Consider the following 24239-nt stretch of genomic DNA (forward strand, 5'->3'; position numbering starts at 1 on the left):
ATGCGGTAGTGCCTTGCCGCCGGCGAGCATGTGTGGCGATGCACGTTCTATAATGGCGCCGCATCTGCTCTAGCTAGAGAAGGAGCCGACGGTGGGGCGATGTACTGGAAGTGGAAAGAGAACCTGCAGCATGTTCGGACCACGAAGTGTCTAGGGATTTGGCAGGTACTCTTTGATCATGGATATCATCTGACCAGTATCCCTGGTGAATAGCATCCCTGCGGAACCTCTAGTTAGGATTTTATCACTGTTTGCAATAGCAGCATGTTACCCACCCTTTATTATTTTTCTCTCTCGTTCGGAAACCTCCAGAGAGAAACCTCCCGCTCGTCTGTATTACCGAGGCACGGATGAAAGACGTGCGCTGCATGGTCTGCTGCCCTACGGCAAAATAACGAGACACTGACTCCAAGGGCCGCCTCAAGGCCATTAGCAGCACCGGCGAACAAAAGAAGAATGGCAGCTGCCTTAAAGCAGCCGCAGAATTATGCCAACAGACACTCAAGGACAGAGAAATGAACGAAGCAATTCGCCCGCTCGTGTGCATGTCGCCGGTGAAAAACGCGCCCCACAGGTTGGAAGACTCCTCTCAGCCGCTGCGGCCGCTAGTATTGCGCTCGTTACCCTCTATTTTCCACTTAAATGCGCTGCCTTTAGCTTTCGTAATTCGAACATGAACGGATGTAAGCCGCTGTGTCGCTCTATGCTGCCCAACCGAAGCGCCACCTTCTCTCACTGCGACGAGCACGTCTTTCGTTGCAGAGGCCTTCTTCTGGGTTGGCACCGGCCAGGAGCCTGACAGCAAGGGCCACCAGATTCCGGACGAGAACGGCAGGTGAGTGTTTCGTTTCGTGAGCGAGAGAAGGCCATTCGCCCAGCCCTCGCTTTTAGGCGTTCACTACTCTCGATCCGAAGGCGCCCTTTCCCGTCGCTTCGTTCTCCTTCTGGAGGAAGAACTATGATATCTGTCCGCCTGCGGCAACTTGGGTTAAATAACAGCAGGCGTTCTGTGCGTATTGACTAGCGCATGAAGAGAGATATAAGCGTATATAGTGCGTGCTTCGCCCAGCACAATTAAGAGCACGCAGAGGAGTGTACTAAGAGTATGCGGAAACCAAGACTTCGGAAGGGGACACGCGCACACTACGAATGCGAGAAAGCCACTTCCTCGCAGCATGCGGGTCCTGAAGGCCTACAAGAATGCCCGGGTGCTCCTCACCTTGCCCAAGAAGATCACCGACTATCAGTACCTGGGCATCTACTGCAGAAAGTTTGCGGTAAGACTTTACTCATTCCCTGGTCCGACGCTGAAACGAAATGTTCCAAGTTTTTATCCCAAAAACGGCTCTCTCGCTGGAGTCGCAGCTTGAGAGTTGTCGCGTATCGCGACCTCACGTTAAAATATAACACAGTTGTTGAGAGCAGCAGGACTGGATTTCCAATAAAGCGAATACAGTTTATCGGCTGTCTGTGGTGCTCCCGGATTCAGACGCTTGGCACGAAATCGCCGAAGCGACTGCGTACGGGCGCTGAGACAGGAGATCATCAATGTTAGTTTACCCGTCGGCGGACTAACATCTTGTGCCGGAGTATAAGGGAAGGCGCTGGCTTGCGCCTTCAGGGGGCTGATGTGTACAGGGCGTTCGGAAACCAGTGATGAGCGGGGTACGAAAACTGTTTTTGCACAAAGACTACGCAATTAAGCGGACACAAAATGAGATTATAATGGCCGTCGTCAGCCTCCTAATTAACTAAAATCCGCTAACTTTTAGTGCGTTAGCAGTTAATAGTGGACATTCCCCACATTTAGCTGTTGTCTGTCTGTGTTTGTCTGAAGCTTGCTGTGTGGCAGGCTGCGCACCTGCCCAGATGTGTGTGTGCTATATATATAACGCGAAAAGATAAACAGATAAACGTACTTGGTTGCTAGAGGCAAAATGCGAAATTGAGAGACGCTTCATTTAGGTAAACGTTTATTGCGAGTCGACGTTATATATATATATATATATATATATATATATATATATTAGGGGTGTGCGAATATTCGAAATTTTCGAATATAATTCGAATAGTATATTTTTAGTATTCGTATTCGATTCGAAATCTAAGTATTCGTGTTGTTTCGAGTATTCGATCCGACGCGAATATTCGTACCCAGCCGAATATTCTATTGCGAGCACCGGCGTTCATTTCGGTCCGCAAGTCCTATCAAAAGAGACATAACAATATAGCGGCGCCCAGAGCAATGCGTAACGTTGGGCCATGCAGTAGCTGACTACGCTGGTGAGCTTCTTTGTGGCTATGCGTGGGATACGTGCCAGTTCAGTGCCAAGTGAGAGGGCATTTTTGTGGCTGGAGAAGTCGCTTCAGCTAGAAGGGAACTAACTACTACTGCCTGACCGTGTGCAGCAGCCGGTTTTCCTTCACGACAAACTTTTATGTTCATCCCAGCAACGCGCTTTTGTACTTATGGCAAGCTAGCCTTAATCAATGCTGTGTACTAGCTATCTTCTCTGATATTTCCACTCTTATATGAATAATGTTCGAGACTTTGATACTTTTTGTGCAGCCACACACATCTTTTGTGTTCATTTCATCACTGATAGTTGAACTGTGATGTTCTTGGGTGCTCAAATAATGTTTTGTAGTGGTTAAATGCATCTGACCTTGATTATTCGATATTCGATTCGATATTCGGAACCAAGTATTCGTATTCGATTCGTAATCGAAAAATTTGATATTTGCACACCCCTAATATATATATATAAGGCCGTTCCACGGTCGAAACGTCAATAAATTGTTTCAAGCGTTTCAAACGTTGGTCTACGTCCTTACTACTACATACCGTGCCGAGATTTATTTTTTTTGCTGGATTATATATATATATATATATATATATATATATATATATATATATATATATATATATATATATATATATATATATATATATATATATATATATATATATATATATATATATATATATATATACCTGATGGCAGTTCACTTAATCGCGAGAGGTTGTTTGGGAAGAGCAACCTGGTTTTCAGCTCAACCCAAATTCCTCTGGTGGCAGCAACACCCCTGGGCCGGGAGTGGTACGCGGACTCCGAGGGATCTATGATTGTAAAGTTGCGAATGACCAATTCCGCATATATGGGTATTAATCCATTATTGCTATCCCATCAACTGCTTTCCGTGAACACTGGATCTGAACACAGCCACCGAAATGAAATCCGAAGTGCTAGCGCACATATTTTACATGCTGCCTAACTACGCAAATCGTTTTTTAATCACTGCAGTTACTGTGCATGTTTGCAGTGGTAACTTAGAGGCGGTCGTATCCATCGACCACTACATCGATAGCGCGCCCTTGTTCCGAGGTGTTCGCCTCCCAATTGCCGAGACAGTTTGTGCAATCACACGCCTGCATGACGGTGCACATCGGCGCAAAACTCCGCCTCCCTCGTGCGGCGCAGCTGTTCTGCGACTGTGCTGGGCCACGGTGAAAAGGGAGCCGCCATCAGCTTCACCCGTTGCCCCACGCCGGCGGCCGAGGGAACGCCACACTCGGCAGCTGGGGTTCGTCGCCGCCTTGCGTACGCGCTGGAAATCTGGAGGCGACTATCTCGGAACACGCTCGGAGAATTCTACCAGACGGAGCGCCCTCTAAGTTTCCAATGCGACCACGCACGCAAGCTGCGGTGGGTTAAAACTGAGTTCGCTAATTACGAGACTGACGACGACAGTTATCCTCCAAATTTCCATCCGCCTGGTCGCGTAAACCACGTGCTGAAAACGGCTTTCGCGTATACCGCTCGCCGGTTGTTTAAAAAAAGCAGTCAAAGCCCGATTTTGAACACCGTGCGTGACAGTGCGAGAGGGTTGTTTGATTGTACAGGACTTCAGCCTAGTACAGTACAGTACAGTACAGTACAGTACAGTACAGTACAGTACAGTGTAGTACAGTACAGTACAGTGTAGTACAGTACAGTACAGTACAGTACAGTACAGTACAGTGTAGTACAGTACAGTACAGTACAGTACAGTACAGTACAGTACAGTACAGTACAGTACAGTACAGTACAGTACAGTACAGTACAGTGTGTCAAAAGCATAGAATTGCGACAGATCAGGAGGTGTATGATAACGCGACAGCGTCGGGTGTTTCTTCTCCCGACGCCGACCATCGCTGCAGGCTAACTTCGGTCATGTCACCATACCGAGTGGCTTCGAGCTACCGAAGGAGCAGAGCCTGGGAAGGCTAGAAACCAAAGCGCACGGGGCAGAAGCCGCCGAGGTCGTTCTAAAGGACAGCGCGACCATCGAGCTGAAGCAGTTCAACTACGACGGCCAGGGTCCCGGTAAGTGCACGTCGTGCAGGACAATAACTCGAGGGGCCATTACCTATCCCCCTAATCGATAGGGTCCCCCTCTGTCTAGGCTTTCGGTATAGTTACCGAAGAAAGGCGCTTTGGTGGCACAATGCTCGGCGCTGAGAAACCCCTCACTTCTGTGTGGACAAGCTCGGGACCTTGCGGAAGCCGCCTTGATATAAAACAGGCGGATTTGTTAAGGAAAATCCGCCAAGTGCTGGTGCAGAACCGCACAGCGCTGTGGGTATTGCCTTGAGACATGGTGATAAACGGCGCTATAAATTTACGGTGCGGTCGCTGCTCTACTGTTGTGCCAACAGCAGGTTATTTCTAGAGTGGTAGCTCTAAAATCCCCACACACATATTTCGGCGATGTTTGTCTCAAGCCTGCTTAGGGCAGGTGGCCCACACCAGGCGGCAACCTGCTCGTGCGGCAACCTGCTCGCGCGCGCGCGCACGCCCGCGCAAGAACGGACGCACGCACACACACAAGCACACACACACACACACACACACACACACACGCACGCACGCACGCACGCACGCACGCACGCACGCACACAAACACACACACACACACACGCACGCACGCACGCACACGCACGCACGCATGCACACAAACTCTTGCGAGGAAGGCACTATTATGGCGATTAATAACGACCGGTTACAGACCTTTAATTGCAACGAGTTGCCTAAATGTGATAGTTAAAAAGTTAATTAGCAGAAATTAGTTAACCATCATCATCATCAACCTGACTACTCCCACTGCAGGGCAAAGGTCTCCTATGTCTCTCCAATGAACCCTGTCCTTTGCCAGTTGAGGCCATCGTATCCCCGCATACTCCTTAATCTCATCCGCCCACCTAACTTTCTGCCGCCCCCTGCTACGTTTGCCTTCTCTTGGAATCCGCTCCGTTACCATTAAGGACCACCGGTTATCCTGCCTTCGCATTACATGCCCTGCCCAAGCCAATTTCTTCCTCTTGATTTCGACTAGGATGGCATTAACGCGCGTTTATTTCCTCACCCACTCCTCCCGCTTCCGATCTCTTAACGTTACACCTTTCATTTTTCTTTCCATAGCTCGCTGCGTTGTCTTTAACTTAAGCTGGACCCTATTTTTAGCCTCCATGTTTCTCCATTACTCTTATCCCCAATAGTTCCCATTTCAGGCCTCGGAATACCTCCTGTAAACAGGCGGTGAATAGCATTGGCGATGTCGTGTCTTCCTGCCTGACGCCTTTCCTTAATGGAATTTTATTGCTGACTTTATGGAGGACTATTGTTGCTGAGCAGTTGTTATAAATATCTTTCAATATTTTCACATAACGCTCTTCTACACCATAATTCCGAAATTCCTGCATGACAGCCGAGGTTTCCACTTAGTCAAATGCTTCCTCGTAATCAATGAAGGCTATTTATAGGGGTTCGTTATAATCTGCGCATGCCTCTATCACCTGATTTATAGTGTGAATATGGTCCATTGTCGAGTATCCTTTACAAAAGCCTGCCTGGTCATTTGGTTGATTGAAATCTGACGTTGTCCTGACTCTATTAGCGATTACCTTAGTAAATACATTGTAGGCAACGGGCAGTAAGCTGATCGGTCTGTAATTTTTCAAGTCCTTGACGTCTCCTTTCTTATGAATGAAGATATTGTTAGCGTTCTTCCAAGCTTCTTGTACTCTCGAGGTCACAAGGCATTGCGTATACAGAGTGGCTAATTTTTCTAGCACAATCTCTCCTCCATCCTTCGACAAATCTGCTGTTACTTGATCCTCACCAGCTGCCTTCCCTCCTTGCATTGCTCCTAAGGCTTTCTTTACTTCCTCCTTCGTTATTGGCGGGAGGTCCCATTGCTGTGCTCGACTGCCACTCTGAGTAACGTTGTGATTATAATCGCTACTGTATAAATTTGTGTAAAACTCTTCGACTATGTTAAAGGGAAGCTGCATAGGTTTTAGAAATCAACGAGCTTAAGAGGGTCGAATGTGTGAAACTCGGAGGTAAATCATGCGAAGTCTTTTTGGGCTAGCACTTGAAATAGTGAAGTAATCGCCGATTAAAATCCGGACGCCCTTCAAGCTTCTCCGCAGAGCACAACGCCAGGGGGGGGGGGGGGGGGGGCGCATGATGACGTCATCGAAGGTATCGGTGCATTTCCAACGTACAAACGCCTGCTTTGAAGGAAAAAAACCAACGCCACCGCAGGCGAACACTGCCGAGAGTTGTTTGGCAGGATCTAACTTGTCAGGGCAGGGTGTGGCTGACGACAGCGGCAATTTGAAATCATACCTTCCGTGACGTCACGCTGAGTTTTCCTGCACTCCTCTGGTGCATTGAGGAGAAGCGCAAATTTCAATCGTCGATTACCTCACTATTTTAAATGCTAGTTCAAAAACACTTGGCATGCTTTACCTACAGCCTACATAGACTTGAATCCTTGATTATCGCGAAATTCTCAAAAAAGTTCTGCAGCTGCCCTTTAACTATCTTATCCATATTGCTATTTGTGTCTTAGCGCATACATCTGGTTTTTACCTGTTCCTAGTTTTATCTTCACTGCTTTTAGGCCACCTCCGTTCTTTAGGGTATGCTCGATTTTCTCCATGTTGAACTTCCTTATGTCGGCTACCTTGAGCTTATTTATTAACTTCGATAGCTCTGCTAGTTCTGTTCTGTCTGTGGAGTTAGACGTCCTCATGCTTTGGCGTTTCTAATCAGATCTTTAGTCTCCTGAGATAGCTTGCCGGTATCCAGTCGAACCATCCTACCACCTACTTCTGCCGTGCACACTTCCGTAACGATAGATGTGAGATTACCGTTGATTGTTTCAACAGTGTGGTCGCCTTCTTCAGTTAAAGCGGAAAATCTGTTCTGCAGCGAAATCCTGAATTCCTCTACTTTCCCTCTTAACGCTAACTCGTTAATAGCCTTCCGCTTTATTAGTTTCCTCCGTTCCCTCTTCAAATCTAAGCTAATACGAGACCTTAACATTCTGTGGTCGCTACAACGCACCTTTCCGAGGACCTCCAAATCCTCTACGATGCCAGGGCGGGCGCACAGTATGAAGTCTATTTCATTTTTGTCTCACCATTGGGACTCTTTCACGTCCACTTCCTGTTTGCTCGTTTGCGGAAGAAGGTATTCAAGATCCGTAAATTATTCCTGTCCGCGAACTCTACTAATAACTGTCCCCTGCTATTCCTAGAACGTATCCCATAGTCGCCTACCGCCTGGTCTCCAGCCTGCTTCTTGCCTACCTTCGCATTGAAGTCGCCCATCAGTACAGTGTACTGTGATTTTACTTTGGTCAATGCCGATTCCACATCTTCATAGAAGCATTCAACAACCTGGTCATCATGGCTTGATGTAGGCGCGTAGGCCTGCACCACCTTCAACTTGTACCTCTTATTAAGCCTAATTACGATAGCTGCAACCCTCCCTTTAGTACTATAAAACTGCTCTAAGTTGCAAGCTGTATCCTGATGGATGAGGAATCCCACACCTAGATCTCGTCTGTCAGATAATCCACGATAACACAGTACGTGCCCACCCTTTAGAACTGTACACGCCTCTTCTGTCCTCCCAACCTCACTAAGCCCTATGACATCCTATTTAATATACGATAGTTCCTCGAACAGCACTGCTAAGCTAGCCTCTCTGGATAAGGTTCTAGCGTTAAACGTTGCCAGGTTACATACATACATACATACATCTTTATTAACTCTCACAAGGTTACATCAGTAACAGAGGAGAGAGGACGCAAGGCAAAAAGCTGCGTTGGTGCAGCTTGAGGGCCACCCTGCGCCCCCTGCCGGCGGTATCGCCTGGCAGCTAATCACAACAGCAGTGGAAGAGCGCACTCACAAGCACAAAGGAAAATACAGTCACAAAATATATACATCAACATTTGCATGACGTTATGCCTCTGTTATCACTCGACATTATTGGACAAAAGAAACTGCTCAAAATTTTTATGTACAGGAAACACATTTATAATCAACCGAGTTACAAATCAAGTAGAAAGAAGATACACAAAGCTATATATATATATATATATATATATGTTCTAATCAGTTCCCAAAGCCGGCCTGTCCGGAGCCAGAGACTCTTACCACCCTGTGCTGCGTCACAGGTCTGACCGCCGCCTTGGTGAGTTGCTCCGCAGCCACTGGAGACTTAGGGCCGAGGGTTAATTGGTTTGTTCATAGAAGGCTGCGGCCAAATACTACACTAGGGCGGCCAAATCCTGTTTTAGTGAGGAAGTGCGTTGTCGGTTCTGGTCACCGAGATCAGGCCGCAATCCTGGCCTGGTTATGCAATTCCATCGACACACGGATTTTTTTTAACCCGGTGGAGAATTGCGTGGCATCGGGATTCGAACCCCGGTCCTCTTGCACACGATTCGGATGCTCTACCTCTACGCCATCGCTGCCATACTCATTAGTTAATCTGCTTGCTATAATTATGACAATCCACCGGTTTTCACTGGCAAAAACCGCATTTTTTACCTTAGCCTATTTTTGGAAAGGGCGTCCCTGAAACACCAGGTGTATATGCACATGGCAGGTTGGGATGCCATCACAAGGTCACGTGAATTAAGTGGCAGGTGGGCCACCACCTTCTCTGCTTACAATTCACCGCCGACGACGCCGGGCTGTATTCAGAACGGGAGCCGTAACTGCGTGGAACGACCGTTGTGTCATGTACCTACTGTGGTTCATCCATGCCTTTCAAACACACGCAGCACACAGAAAACACTTGATATACCGTTTTAGTCGCATAACAATATCACGAATAACAAAACATAACCACGATAAACGATGTTGAACGAAGATGCAGAGCAATAGCCACATAACAGTGCTAGCGCACCTAATTCGCATTGGACCTCACTGTGCAAATGGACCGTAATTTACTTTCTAAATCGGCAATGAAACGCCTTGGGCCTTCTAAGCGGCGGTATGGGCGATGCAACGCGGCTCGTCAACATAGAAAACAGGTCACGCAGCGACGCACGAGCTCCGAGACTAGCGGGCCATTGAGCAAACTATTTTCCAAAGAGTGCAAGCACCTCATTCATCGTTGAAACGAGAGCGGCTGCGACGTATGCTCATGCGCGGCTATGCGCGAACTGTTTCTTCGCAGCCGCATTCTTCGTGGTGTCCCCGACCGTTAACGCCAGGCCCCAAGAGCAGACCAAGCTTCTGGACGAGAATGGCAAGTATGTGGCGCTCGAGTTGTGCGTAACTTAATATGCTCGCCCGACACCAGGGCGTGGGGCATCGCAGTGTCGTGCATGTTCTGTACTAGACATGGTGCGACCCGAACGACTCTGCCAGCAGAAATTCTGTCTTTCCAACGAGGGCTCGATGGAAAGGCCTCACGGATCTAGTACTTGACGAACTGCATTTCAGGCCTTTTCTAGCGTACAACAGAGCAACGCTGCCAGACAGCTCTGAATCTTCTGCGTACAAACCAGTTTGATCCCTCTTTTGTTGCAGGCAGTCGCGGTGAAAGAAAAAGCGTGAAATTATGCGCCACCCTGAAGACAAATCCAAGACGCCTCTATCGGTAGATTATTGCGTTACAAATACTCTACTCTGTTGTACGCTAGAAAAGGCCTGAAATGCAGTGCGTCTAATCGCGGATCCGTGGGGCATTTCCATCGAGCCCGTGCTGAAAGAGTCTATACAGACGATGATCACGGATTCCTTTGACGTCAAAAGTATGAATGCGTGTTTCACTGCCGGAATCGATTTTAGTACGAAAGCATTGATCCGGAGGTTCAGCCTAGCAAAATCGTCTTTTGCCGATTGTATGTCCCAGAAGCGCGAGCGCTCCGTTCCGCCGCACTGCCTGCTCACCGTCGTCCTCTACGTAGCTGAAATCCGTGCTTTTATTATTTTTTATTTTTATTTCGAATACCCTCAGGGCCCGGGTCGGGCGTTACAGAGGGGAGTGGAATACTCAACATAATTAAGATAAAAGCACAGGCACATATATATACACATATATATAGGGGTGTCAAAAACAGTGCAAAAATAGTAAGGAACACCAGAAGGTAACAATAAACATCCAAGAATTCAATACAAGTACTACAAGTAAGGAACACCAAAATATAACTGTAGAACACAATACAAGTAGTAATACGGGGGTAAAAAATAAATAAACAGTGCGTAACGATTAATCAGGAACACCAAAATGAGCTTTTAAGGCATTTTTGAACAATGTAACATCAGTAATAGACACAAGATCTTCGGGAAGGTGGTTCCACTCTGTTATTGAGCGCGGGAGAAATGAATTATGAAAGGTATTCGTGTGGCATGCGAAAGATCCAATTTTATGACGATGGTCCACGCGATGTGACACATAAGAGGGCCGGTGGAGTAAAAGATTGTGAAGTGTGTCGTGGTAGTATATTTTATGGAGCAAACAAAGTCGCTGTATCTGGCGTCTCAAGGAGAGTGGAGGTAGGTGTAATGTGTTTTTCATGTTAGTTGTGCTGGCAGTACGATGATAATTACTGAGAATGTAGCGAGCAGACCGATTCTGAAGAGCTTCGATGGTTGTTACCAGATGATCAAGGCCGGGATCCCATACAGAAGCAGCATACTCAAGCTTTGGACGGATAAGTGTTTTATAAAATTGTAATTTAAGAGATGAAGAAATGTTCGCAAAATTACGTTTCAGATAGCCTAGAGATCTGTTAGCGTTGCTAGTTATATAGTTGATGTGCTGTTCCCATGATAATTTGGATGAAAATAAGACGCCCAAGTATTTGTAAGATGTTACCTGTTCAAGCGGGGAATCCTGAAGAATATAAGAAGAAACATTAGAGTTAATTCGAGATACATGCATTAAGTTACACTTGTTAGAGTTAAGAGTCATTAACCAATCCTGACACCATGCAGTTACTGCGTTAAGGTCTGATTGCAGAATCTTTTCGTCATTAGGATTGGTTATTTCACGATAAATTACACAGTCATCTGCGAAAAGGCCAGCGCGAGATTGAATTTTGGTGGGTAAGTCATTTATGTAAATTAGAAAGAGCAAGGGAGCAAGAACGGAGCCTTGTGGCACGCCGGAATCAACGGGGACATAATTGGAGTCGATTTCGTTAATCGTTACGTATTGGGAGCGATTAGTAAGAAAACTTCTCAACCATGCAAAAACGTTGGGATCCAGGTTAAGTTGGTGTAATTTAAAGAGGAGTAGAGTGTGTGATACCTTGTCAAAAGCCTTAGAAAAGTCTAAAAATATGCAGTTGACAACACCGCCGTGGTCGAGGACGCTGTGAAGAAAGTGAGTGAAAGATGCCAGCTGCGTTTCACATGAATAATATTTTCTGAAGCCATGTTGGGAACTATGAAAAAAAGATTGAGAATCAAGATGGGTAGCGATTTGGGATGATATGATATGCTCAAGAATTTTGCATGGAACACATGTCAAAGATATGGGGCGATAGTTTTTAACATCATGCTTGTCACCATTTTTATGTGTGGGAACCACCTTCCCTACCGCCCAATCATCAGGAACCAAGCCGGTGGATAAAGATTGGTCGAAAAGTTTTGTTAAGATGATAGATGAATAAAATTTGGTGTTTTTAAGGAATTTTGACGTGATACCATCAGGACCAGAAGCAGAAGAGAGCTTCAGGCAATCAATAATCTTTTCGACACCAGCTGGATTAACTGTGATGGGAGGCATTGGCGATAGCGGAGGTATGTCGAACAGAGGTTTAGGGACGTCTGCATGACTAGAGAACGATGCTGCAAAAAAATCGTTGAATGTAGAGGCACATTGTTCATCTGTTAACGGTAGACCATCACTGGAGTTAATAATCATCCTATCGCTTTCAGGGCCTTTTACTGTTCGCCAGAACTGTCGAGGATTTGAACGTAGCAGATTGGGGAGGGTATGTTGAAAGAAATAGCGTTTGGATTCCCGTAAAGCGCGACTGTAACTAGCATTCGCGGTGCGATAGGCTTGCCATCGCTCTGATAGTTTTGAGGTTTTAGCTAGGCGGTATAAACGCTTCTTTTTATTGGCTAGTCTTCCGAGAGCTTTATTATACCATGGTGATTTGGTGCACTTAATTACTCGTATGGGGATGTGCTTGTTGATGAGCTCGGCTGTTTTGGTTTTGTACAAGTCCCAGTTTAATTGTAGGCTGCGACGTTCAAAATTTCTCAAAAATTCGTCACAAAAAGAAGATAATGCACGATTAATTTCGTCGTAATTTCCTCGGCTGTAATTCCTAACAATCTTCATTTTTTTTCCTGCTCGGGGGGCAGGGAATCCGAGCGTAAATTCAAGGAGTGAGTGGTCGCTAAGTCCTGGAAGAATGCTGAGGTTTGAAATTGATTCAGGGCATGTAGTTAAGATAAGGTCAAGAGTGTTTTCAGAATGACTAGTGCATCTTGTAGGCAGTGTGACGATTTGAGAAAAATGGAACGTTGAGCACAAGTTAATAAAAGATTTAGATTCTGAATCAGTAGGAAGACTACTGGGGCCATCCACGCCCCAGGAGATATTAGGGTAATTAAAATCACCCAAAAGAAAAATAGGAGAACCAGGATACCGAACACATATTAGATTAATGACATCGTGTAGGTTGTTAATGAATTCGAGGTCTCTGGGTGGTGGACGATAACATACACCGACTGTGATCTTCCTGCCTTTTATGTTTAATAAAACCCACGTTATTTCTAGATTGCTTGTCACATGTATTGCGCATGAGGATATGTTATGGTCTACGGCAATTAGTACTCCGCCACCTGGCCTGCAATTTCTATCATTACGGTAAAAGTTGTAGCGTTTGTTACATTCTAAAATTTCATGGTCGCGTATTTTGCTTGAGAGCCATGTTTCTGTTAGTACTACTACGTGGGCTGCACAAGAATCAATAAATGAACTTAACTGTTCACGGTTTTTCAGGACACTTCGAATATTAGTATACACAACAGAAAGCTCATTAAAAGGTCCACGACCCCTCTGTGACCGCTAAGGTGATAAACTAGAAGGTTGGATGACGCCACTGGGAGAAGGGCTAGAGGATAGCGCAAGCTCAGCGACAGGTTTCTGGGTGGTCACAGCCTTGTTTAGTTGAGATTCAATGACGGTTTTCGTGGTAGGGTTGTAGGTGTAGCACTTCCCGTTCATGTGGAGCCTTTTATACTTCAACTGGTATGACGTGCTGCGAGTCTTGGCAAATTGTAAAAGCGTTTTTCTAGCTAGCCTAGTTGAGGGACAGAAGTCTTCGCCGACAGAAACCTTGTTCTTTTTTATCGTGTCTCGATTGGACAGAATTAGATCCTTAGTCTTGGAATGAACAAACTTGGCGATAATGGGCCTGCAAGAATTCTCTCCGGCACGTCCGAGCCGATGTGCACGCTCAATGTCATCGGAGCTTAAAGAAGAAAAGGCTGGTAATTCGGAGAGTACTGAAATTAACTTTTGTTCAGCGTCCGATGGGCTTTCTTGGGGCACTTCAGGTATGTTATAGAAGATTAGATTATTGCGCCTGGATCTATCTTCGGCGTCATCTAGGCGTGCGTGTAAGTTAGCACATTCCTGCTGGAGGGTTTCAATATTTTCTTGTGTCGCCAGCATATCAGTTTGCAGAGTGTCGATAACAGACACCTTTTCTTCCAGGCATGTTAGCCGGTCGACAACTTCTGTCAGTTTTTGACCTAAGCTATCTTGCTTATTGCTAATTTCAGTAACTGAAGCTTGAAGTAGCTCTTGGCTGTTTTGCACCGCGACAGTTCTTGAGTGTACGTCGCGAAGCAGCTTTGATATTTCTTCTAGATCCATGCTTTGTGTATTAGCCCTCGTACCAGGGCCAGGGCCAGGATTTAGTTCAACATCACCAGCAATTAGTAATAACACTTTCACGACATCAGCACACTCAGATATCACAGAAATTCGCACGGATTCGAATGTAGTAAACATTCTCGCCATTTTTTTCTGTAAGCAATGATTCGGTGCAGTTGTCCTACATTCGAGATTGCCTGCCTGCACGGGCGAATTTTTATGCGAAGCATATTGCTAAAGCTGCCACTCACGCCGTCGCCGTGGGACCCCCACGTGACACCGTGACGTCACACCACGTGACATCGGATGAGAGAGCCGGCCTCCACCTCGCGCCGTCGCCGTGGGACCCCTAGCCGTCACACCCGCGCATTTCGAACGCGCGTTCACACTCGGTGTAGGTGAAACGCTCGCTCCACCGGGCAGGCAGACGCGGCTTCCGTGGCAATCCAGGCGCTCACCCAACGCGCGTCTCGGGGTTAGTCGGCGTTCCGCTGTAGCCATGCCGTTGTCTTCCCCCACGACGAAAGCTTCTAGTGGTTGTATTAAAATGACCAAGTATTCAACCAAGGAAAGCCATGTATTACCAAGCCTAGCCACTAATATGCTTCGCATTCCCCAGGCTTAGCCAAGCTGAGCCTCAGCAATTTTTTTTTTCTTGTGTGCAAAATCGAGTCAGAGAACGACGTCCACTGAAAATTCTTCTGTTACGCTCGTTTGCGTTCGAAATGAGTCACTCTCCCTTAAACAAGGCGCGTTCCGCGCAGGGACACCAAGCTCGGCCGCTACGACAGGAGAGACATCACGCTGCGGCTCCCCGACGGCCACCACTGGAACGAGTACCGCTGGTTCTCGGTGTTCTGCACGCAAGCGGAGTCGAGCTTCGCTGACATCGCAATCGACACCGCGGTTGCCGAAAAGCTGCCTGTCCACAATCCGTCGTCGGTGGCCCCGGCATCTGCTGGTATGCACGCACCGATAACGTTGATTTCTCCAGCTCTTTATTTTATCACAGCCGTGATGGATCAGAGGTTATGGTGCTCGGCTGCTGACCCGAAAGCGCGGGTTCGATCCCGGCCGCGGCGGCTAGAATTTTTTTTGGAGGAGAAATTCTAGAGGCCCGTATGCTGTGCGATGTCAGTGTACATCAAAGAGCCCCACACTGTTAGCAAAAAGGTAGCGGTACTTACTAACTTTTGGGGTAGTAACTGGTTGACACATATGTTACTACCCTGTTAGTAACTGCAGTTAGTAACGGGAATGTTAGTAACAGTTACTAACCCATTGAGTTAGTAACGGCTGCTACCTGCAGTTAGTGACGGGAAGCTAGTAGTATTTAGCAAGAAAATGAATAGAAACTCGCATATGTTGCTAGATTCATCGTACGGTGTGCTGGCGTGGCTTGTAAAATTTATGCGTACTCTAAAAATAAACAAGCTTCACAGTCAATTTGACTAATTCCGGAATCCAGACAGCTTTACAGCGTGCTGGCCGTAAATGACACACTTATGTTTAAGCTTATCGCGCATTACATGTAGAAATTATGCGAGGTGATGGCATCAACAACCTTACCGTGCGCACACAAAAGTTCAGAATGCAGGGAAAAGCACAAATAAGAAAGTCACAATCTAGGGAAATCTTTCTCAGCAGTATATACTCCGTAAATTAGACTCTCATTTACGGGCTAGTGGCTCTTACCCAGCATTAATTATGAAGTTGAGATTGTAGAAAAAGCCTAGTGTACCTAACCATATGTCCCTGCAGAAATGTTTAATTACAAAACCAATTTATTAGCACGACAATCTGTGTGAGTTTATATTATTTTACTTTATTTTGGGGTTAACGGAACGGTTACTAACTAGGTAGAAACTAGCGACTATAGATGGCAAAGAGGTAGCAAGGGCTACTTTTACTAGCTATACCTTGAAGAGGGTAGTAAATAGCTGATAAAAAGTAGTAAAATGAAGTCAGAGTTGGTAACTGCTGCACTTACTACCTTCTTACTAACTTTTTTTTTACGAGTGCAGGTGGTCGAAATTTCCGGAGCCCTCCACTGCGGCGTCCCTCATAGCCTGAGTCGCTTAGGGACGTTAAACCCCCATAAACCCTAAACTTTTACTGTATCAACTGCACACATTTATTTGATAAAAAAAAAGAACCACGGGCCTCGCAGTATTGCGCGCTCCGCGCCGCCGAGGCCGGGAACGCTTCGACGCTCCAACACAACTTTGTGTCAGGCCATATTGGCATATTGAATACACCCATCGTGCGATAACCACCCGGTGAATCAAGGCCCAAGAGTTTTGTGTCGTAGACACGCAGCTGTCCGTTTCAGTAGCAGGCTTTCGCTGATGCGGCAACGCAGATCTGCTCAGCGCATATGTCCATAACGAAAGTCGGGTGAAACTTGAAGGATCCGAGGAATCGGTTGCTTGCTCCACAAGGTGCGCTCCGCCTCGGCGATCCGCTCGAGGTTTCCTGCTGGCCAGCCAGCGCTTGTCGAGCGCGTCATCGACGCTATAGAGTCCTTGCCATAATTACTCCCGACCAACTTGTAGTGGCACGGTATTGTCGCTTGTCTGCTCGTTCACACTCGCACTCACGTGTTGTGGGGTGTTGCGTTGAAGCTGTCGCCCCGCGAAATAAAACGATGTTTGACGTATGCCGCCTGCTGCGACAAAAGGGGCCCTAGAGTTCTTGCCAGTGCCCCTGTGAGGCACGTCCGAAAGTTTACGCAGAGCTCTCCTTAATGAAATTCGCATGGTCACACCTTGACAGCGGCGGATTCGTTCCTTCAAGCGTTTCCCACAAATCCGGCCATGTTCCACAACAGTCGACGTCTAGCTGCCGAGCTTTCTTTGTTTATGTGCGTGTATCTGTTTCGCAGGCGCGGTGCCCGGGGCCCCCTCGACGCTGGCGCTACTGGTTTGCCTGGTGGCCGCCCTCTCTGGTGAGCGGCTTCTCCGAATGCCATCCTGGGCCTTCTTACGATCCCTCTGCTCCTAAATACCCAACGCCACTTTTTTCTGACCTCTCCGCTGCGTCTGAAAAACGCTACCACATCATAGGCAAATGACGGCGGGAAGTTCACAAGTGTACTTGATTCTTCAAAGAAGGCTCCGTCGCAGCAATTTTTATTTCGGGCAGATCTCTTCCGAGGTCGTATCCCGGCTATCCCAATAGTGGCGCGCGCTAGGGAATCCAAACAATGGCGTGGCACATCAGATTTAGCCAATGTAGGTTCCTGGCTGGTAAAGCGCCCGAAGAGTAACGGTACAGGTCGGCAACACCTGTGTTGTTCCAAAGCCTTTCTTGCTTCAGTGTTTACCAATGAGCAAACTAAGCCTGAAGTTTGACGCCGGGAGAGAGCCGCTCAATCCGCAAATCGTAGAGGAAGGGCAAACGATGGGGCTGCGAAAACAAGCGCTCGAATGCACTGCAAGCCCGTCAACGACTCCTTCACGACATATTCCCTTTGCGCGTAAATTTATCACTCTATTCGTGGGGCAGTTTGCAGGTGTTTGTATATCAGTGAATGAAGGGACTCAGTATCGGTTTCTATGGTGATGGGCTGCTGATTTTTGTGTCCATAATAGCACTACGAATTCTCAGAAACTTGAGTCGCGGTCTCCGCCTTGAATCGATCATTCCCTCCTTCGACCCTCCCGTCATTCGCCTGTAGCGGCGGTGTCGAGTGGCCCGTGGTGGGCGCCTTATTTGTTTCCTTTGTTCCAGGTGGGGTTATACGCGCCAGGACCTGCTGATAATGGCCGCCTTCTGCGGACTCTTGGCAAGTATTTCTCTGTGCTATCTCTCCCACTTGCAACGCACTTGTTCAGAACAGTCTCAGACGAGGCAGAAAAACACGCTTCTGCTCCATCAAATCGGCTTCCCTGGTGCATGTGCGTAACCACAACCATCGCGGTCAGTGTTTAACAACTCTAGCCAACATGCACAAAACTTTAAAGATAGGGCTAGCATTTTAGTGAGGTAAGGCTAAGTGAATGCCGTTTGATGTTAGGTACCGAAGCGGCTAGTATGTTCTGTTGCGCTTTTGCAAATAAACATAAAAAAATGTATAGCTTTAGGCTTAGCGAATGAATCAGCGAAAGCTGTTGTGGCTTTGGTTTAGCCATACAGCCCTGCAGGGAACCTCCGGTTGCGCATTCCTCGTTATAACCTCCTCCTTACACGGCAGGCAACCAGGGAACTGTTTGCACTGATGTCGGATTCATGATTTAATTCCAATAACGTAAAACAGACTGACCTCATTTGCTCCTTAACCTAATTAATCAGATTTCTTTCAATAGTCTAGCGCGAGTATATTCCAACAAAAGGTGTCCATTGATGGATCCTACTTCACCAGTCTGATAAGCGCTGAGACTATGCGCAGTATTTTCTATTCAGGTCATTCCTCGCATGCGCGGTCTAAAGGACACCAAATTTTTACAGATTCTGTGGGTAATAAAAAATATACCTCTTATAGCTTATTCTGTATGAGCAAGCACCGTTTCCTTGCTTTCTAGCACTTTTCCGTTACATTATCTGTCGTGCGGGGCGCCAGAATCAGTAAGTTTGGAAAATGAAATATGGTTTCCTTGTGTTTGAACTTCCAAAATTGCTTTGCAATAGTTTTGCCAGGGTAACTGTGAACTCGGAGTGTATGTACACAGGAGGAAGATTTGACGGGAGAGGGAGGGGACAACTGCCCGTCGGAGCAAGAAATTTTCTCGGGGAAACCGTTTTAGCCCCGTAGGAAATGCGCATAGGTGCGCACCGCAATGCCCGATTTGCACACTCTAAACTGTGGGAAGGCTATATGCTCAGCTAATTGGTCCGGCAAGGGGAAGAGGTACAGAGAGCATAGTGGACAGGGTAGGAGCTAAAGAAGGAACGCCGTTTTGAGAGTAAACACAAACCACCTTTTCTTCTGTGATAGACTAGAGAGTCGTATGCTTCTTCCGCACACAACAACTCGTTGGGAGAAGGGCACAATGCCTTTTCCCCACACGGAGGATAACGCCCAGTGGGCAAGAGGGAGGAGGAACGTGCTTGAAGATGCCCGCTTCCTCCGGTGGCCAAAGTGTGGATTGATAACAGCAAAAGAACGAAAAGCTGCAAACCTTCAGCCCATGTAAAGGCATGTTCACATCGACGGGTTGCGGACGTCGCGCTACAGGTTTTAATTATTCGTTACGCTTGCGGTACCACAGCCAAGTCACGAGCGACCAGAACGAATCAACTAAAACTGGTCGCGCTACTTGCTGGTGTGTGAGTAGACAAGGTGTAGACGAAAGTCGAGACGACGACGTAGCCTTCTATGACTAAGACAAACGGCCGTGGCCCATCAGTGATCAGAGAGACGATTTGACGCCGCTATCCGCCAGACGTAGATGTGGCCTCAGGTCCAGCAAGTGGTGAGCAAGCCTTCAGCTTCCCTTATTCAGCTATGTTTGACCCATTGGCCGCTGTGTTAGCTCGTCTCTCCTCACTTCGACATGGCGCATCGTTGAGCAACACAGTCGATTGTGTTGAGGTGAAATATTGAAAGCCGGGAACGTCACACGGACGCAGACGAAACAACAGACGTTCTTCGTGCACAATATCCATGCTGCAGGTTGACGCCGCGCACAGAAGCAACTGCAGCAAGGGCTGGGGTGCACCTAAAATGTTAAGCATTGCAAAGTTGTCGAAGAGGCTCAAACTGATGAACAATTAAGGCTGCAGAGTTTGGCGCGCTTGATGCCGGGAAATAGTTTAGATTGTTATCCCCCACCGATTGAACTACCAGTCAGAGTGTAGCAGTGGATTAGGGTGGAGCGCATTTTTTCTTACGCTACCCAAGGGCGAAACATGACGGGTGGAAGAGAGCCGCGTAATTGTGTTTAGACGCAGTAGTAAAAAAGTCAGTCTTGGAAACAGCGGAAACAGCGGAAACAGCGGGCTGGAGCATATAAAGCTCCTGGCTTTCTCAGTTCACAGGGCATGCGCATGGTTTGAGAACACCTGAAATTCCCGAACATTCTTAAAGAAGGACTATAAATGCATTTATTTTAGAACAGTTCCCAATCAAATGTCATAACAAATAAAATGTCGGAAAAGCAAAAACAAAAGGAAAATACGAAATTAACAAATAAGTAGAAAAAACATAACTAAAAACACAAAAATACCTCCTGGTCTTGAACTAAAAAAAATGTTCCGGAGCCCCTGCAGCCACTTTCAGGTTGCGCCACATAACCTCCCAAGCCACTTCCCGTCGCCTCCCGCACTCTCTTCCCTCTCTCCACTTTTCCACCTGCCAACCATGGAAGATGTTAAATTCAATTTATGAATTACAACTGACGTTGTAGATATGACTAAAGCAAGGCTGTAACAATTTTCTGTGTTAAATTTCCTCAGAAATTTGAATACTGCCGTTTCAGTGCACAGGCCTTCCGCCTTCTAGCAGCACAGAGCGCAACTTGCTTAGCTTCTGCAGAGCGGAACGCACCGTGGGGGTTTCCACATCGTGTATCCCATGCGAAAAGCGCTGAGCGAATGTGACGGCGTGCAGCGGGAACCAACTTGGGAACTGCCGTAACCCCGGAGCAGTAATGAAATTACGGCAAGCCTTTACGCTGCCTTCGCGTGGACGAATAAAATAACGGCAGCCTTCCTAAATGAGAAGGTGCGTCGTTGCAAGAAACGCTATGGCTGCAGTGCTCCCGTCTCTTCCATAGTAATATACAACAGCTGTCTGCAGCCGTGTTCTTTTTTTCTCTCCTTCACGGATTTGTGCCGCAAAAAAACAGCGGACACTGAGCGAAGCAATACAGCACTGCTTTTTCCTACCGGCAGCGCATTAGGCCACAGCTTCTTGCTTTGCTCTAAGATTGCAAGATTCTCCGGGAGCCCGCAGTAACTGTTATGACGCTTAACCACCCAGTCTGTTTTGGACTCCTGGCTTTATAGCGCGCGTGTTCTATTCCCATCCCCCTCTTTTACTCTTCCTCAACCACGCCGCGATGGCTCAGTGGTTGGCGCGCTCGGCTACTGTGTCAGTCCCTGCCGCGTTTAGATGGAGGCGATGTGGAGGAGCCCCTCAAACCACACAACCTAATTTCACGCTTCCCTTCGCAGGGCAGCCAATGCTTCTGGTGGTTCCTGGATGTTGGTGCCCAGCGCGGCATGCTTGTGTACGAGTTTCTTCCAAATGGAATAAAAGCTTCACCAAGTTGACCTCTTTGCCTCAAGGCTCCGAGAAGCGCTGCTACGTCGCGGAGCCGCTACTGCATCTCGTTCTGCCATTTTCTCAGTCGCTGTCAACTGGCTGGCCGTGGTTTTCGCCAAGGTCTCGTGGGGTCCGATAACGCGGCAAGTGAACGTAGTATAGACGACTGGCAAACGGAGATGTCGTGGGGCCGCGGAAGAGAGGACTGCAGAGGACGCACAAATACCACGGGTGGAAGCGGCTATCACGGCCTACGAGAGACGCTGCTGCTGAGCGTTAATTAAAGGGCTCGCCATGTATGCTGCTGCTCTCACCACCCGAGTCCGAAGGATATCGGACTTGTGCGGCAGGAAATTCTTTTTTTATATATAATTGATCAGCTCTCTTTTCTTCTCCATTTCCCCCCCTCATTTGCCCCGGTGCAGGGTAGTATAGTCAGATGCAACTCGAGAACGAAGCCGAAAGTGCTCCTCAAAGCAGTCCCTTCATCCAATGGCGTAGACCAATTCTCCCCCTTCGCCGATCCCCTTTGACCTGCTAGAGTTAAGTCCGAGGGGGTGGCACACGAATGGGGAATAACCGCGGCGTCACGAAAATCCTTTGGCTGGAGGGTCTCCGCTGAGGGGAATCTGCCGCTTCGTCGTTCTCAGGATCGACAAGCCAATTTGTGTGTGAGGAGTAAGTGCTGCGCCTCCGTGCTAGCACTGATGAAGTGAGCCGAAACTGTCCAATTCTTTTTCTCTCCCCGAGGTCGGCTGCAGGTTCTCCTGCACGAAAAATTAGCTCTGTCGCCATCGATGGAAGGAACTATACATCCCCCCTTCACAGGGCACCCTCCTCACGTGTAGTGTGTAGCCGCGCGTGCCTTGGCGCGCCCGCTTATGACTGGTCTGGCGTCGTGCTTCCCTGAATTCCAGTTTAAGGGAGGCTGTGCTTGTTGCGCATCCCCGCGTCACATGATGCAATGAAGCGCGGCACGTATGTTGGTTCGCTGGTGGACGCTGGCGCCATACTAAAGCAAACGGAGGGGGGAGGGGGGGGGGGGGGGGCGTATATCGACCACAGCGGCGTTCTCTCGTCCAGGTGAACGTTGCGCTGCCATGAACTTGTTCTGGGGATGATCAGGGGGCCTGTTGTATCGGAGCTCGCATCTCGTATCGTAAATGCACGCCATTGATTTTTTTTTTTCAAGAAGAATGAGTTCATTCGAAAGTGGCGCCATTAAAGGTGCACTGAAGAGGATTCTGAACCAAGGGCGTCCGCAGAATTTTTTGCAGGGGGGGGGCCCCATTGGTTGTTGGCGCCGGAGGGGGGGGGGGGGGGGGGGGGGGGCATGTTCGTAGCAAAAAGGCACTATTTGCGGTATGAATTTATTTATTTATATATAAATAAAAAATAAGTGAAATACACACATGAAATAAAAATTACAAACTGCAAATTAAAGTGTGGCTAGGAGAGATACATTGCAGTTTATCAACGAAGAAACAATTAAAATTAATAAAAAATCCAAAAATATACTGTCACTTCGTGGAGAAGAGTCCTCAGTATTGCTGCATACGGGTTCTCGACTCACCCGGATTGATGACCAGCACACAGCACAATATGGTCACAAACACGCAACTACAGTCACTCAGTCAGTCTTCCTTGAACAGCAACTGTAGACTCCACGGATTTTTCTGGGCGAATTGCGTGATTACACGGGTGATAAATTCATTTCTGTGCTTCATTACACGCTCTCGGTGCACACTCATCACACACATTGATTGGAAAAACGGTTGAACGCGTACGTTGAAAACAAATGATGTCTATACATACAACGAAAACTTATTTACAAGATAAATGCACGCTCGCAGCTTCATACACCTCGCTCCATCTTGCTCGCGCATCCGCACAGTCGAGCAACCGCACGCACACTGCTCGCCGCTCGTAGTTTTCTCGTCCACTGTCTTGGTTGTTCTCAGCTTCATTGACAAACGGCCACTAAAAACACCGAAGCACAAATACAGAGGCGCGCACACGTGCAAGGGCTTACTTCCGTGCGACTTCCAAGGGGAAGGGACACCCGCCACTCCGGTAGGAAAATTTGTTTTGTGTGTTTTTATGGGGTTCAGAGCCCCAAAACGACTCAGGTTATGAGGAACGGAGTAGTACAGAGCTCCGGATAATGTCGACCACCTGGGTCTCTTTACCGGGCACTGACCTCGCACAGTACACGGGCGCTGTTGTCATTTGAGGCCCAGCCAGAGGTGACAGGCGAGCCAGGCAGGCGCCATCGGGCTGCGTTGACCAAAGGCGCTGGTTTTCGGAGAAGACGCAAGGGACGCTGGTGTGGGGGCGCCTCTGGAGACTGCGTCGCCGTGAACAAAAGATGCTAATCTCCTTTGCCGAAGATTCTGATAGCGGCGCTTCTACCGCACTACGCTCTCCCGTGGATCGGAGGCACAGCGAGCGGCAGCGGCGCCAACTGATCGCCCGCTTGCCCATGAGCAGCCCGACAAAGCGGGGGTGGACACGGCTGATTTGTCTTTCCCTCCTGAAGAATTCATCGGTGGCCGGCATAACGAAGGCGAAAACAAGATGCACTGTGCACTGTCTGCCTCCGTGTCGCTATCTGTCTAGAGATCAAAGAAACAGGCACCCATTTCAAGACGGCTTGAAACACATGCTCGCCGGTGCCGCTGTATGTCTGCAACAGGTCGGCCTTCAACAGAGCTAACGATGGCGTGGTTTGAAAACGGCATAAAGACGCGTGCCCGGACGCGGCATTTCGCAGATGTGACCCAAAGCGTGGAAGCGGGGCTGCTTTTACCCTTTTGGCTGAGCCCACCACGGCC

The 24239-nt window shown here is 47.8% G+C and overlaps 1 protein-coding gene across 1 annotated transcript in view; it reads left to right on the top strand.

Annotated features, from left to right (window-relative positions):
- LOC149349420 (protein Skeletor, isoforms B/C-like) overlaps positions 1–21413 on the top strand; it is a 30646-nt gene extending 9233 nt beyond the window's left edge. Inside the window, exons 3-10 of the mRNA XM_089578349.1 lie at positions 763–835; positions 1175–1277; positions 4202–4367; positions 9528–9603; positions 14963–15159; positions 17083–17145; positions 17931–17985; positions 21315–21413. Of these exons, the coding sequence (XP_089434475.1) occupies positions 763–835; positions 1175–1277; positions 4202–4367; positions 9528–9603; positions 14963–15159; positions 17083–17145; positions 17931–17959 (707 nt within the window). The 3' untranslated portion in view covers positions 17960–17985; positions 21315–21413. The remainder of the gene's footprint in view (positions 1–762; positions 836–1174; positions 1278–4201; positions 4368–9527; positions 9604–14962; positions 15160–17082; positions 17146–17930; positions 17986–21314) is intronic.
- Positions 21414–24239: the final 2826 nt, after the last annotated feature.

This window comes from Amblyomma mixtum, chromosome 3, assembly GCF_055824585.1.
Source record: "Amblyomma mixtum isolate Tamu chromosome 3, ASM5582458v1, whole genome shotgun sequence".
NCBI lineage: Eukaryota > Metazoa > Arthropoda > Arachnida > Ixodida > Ixodidae > Amblyomma > Amblyomma mixtum.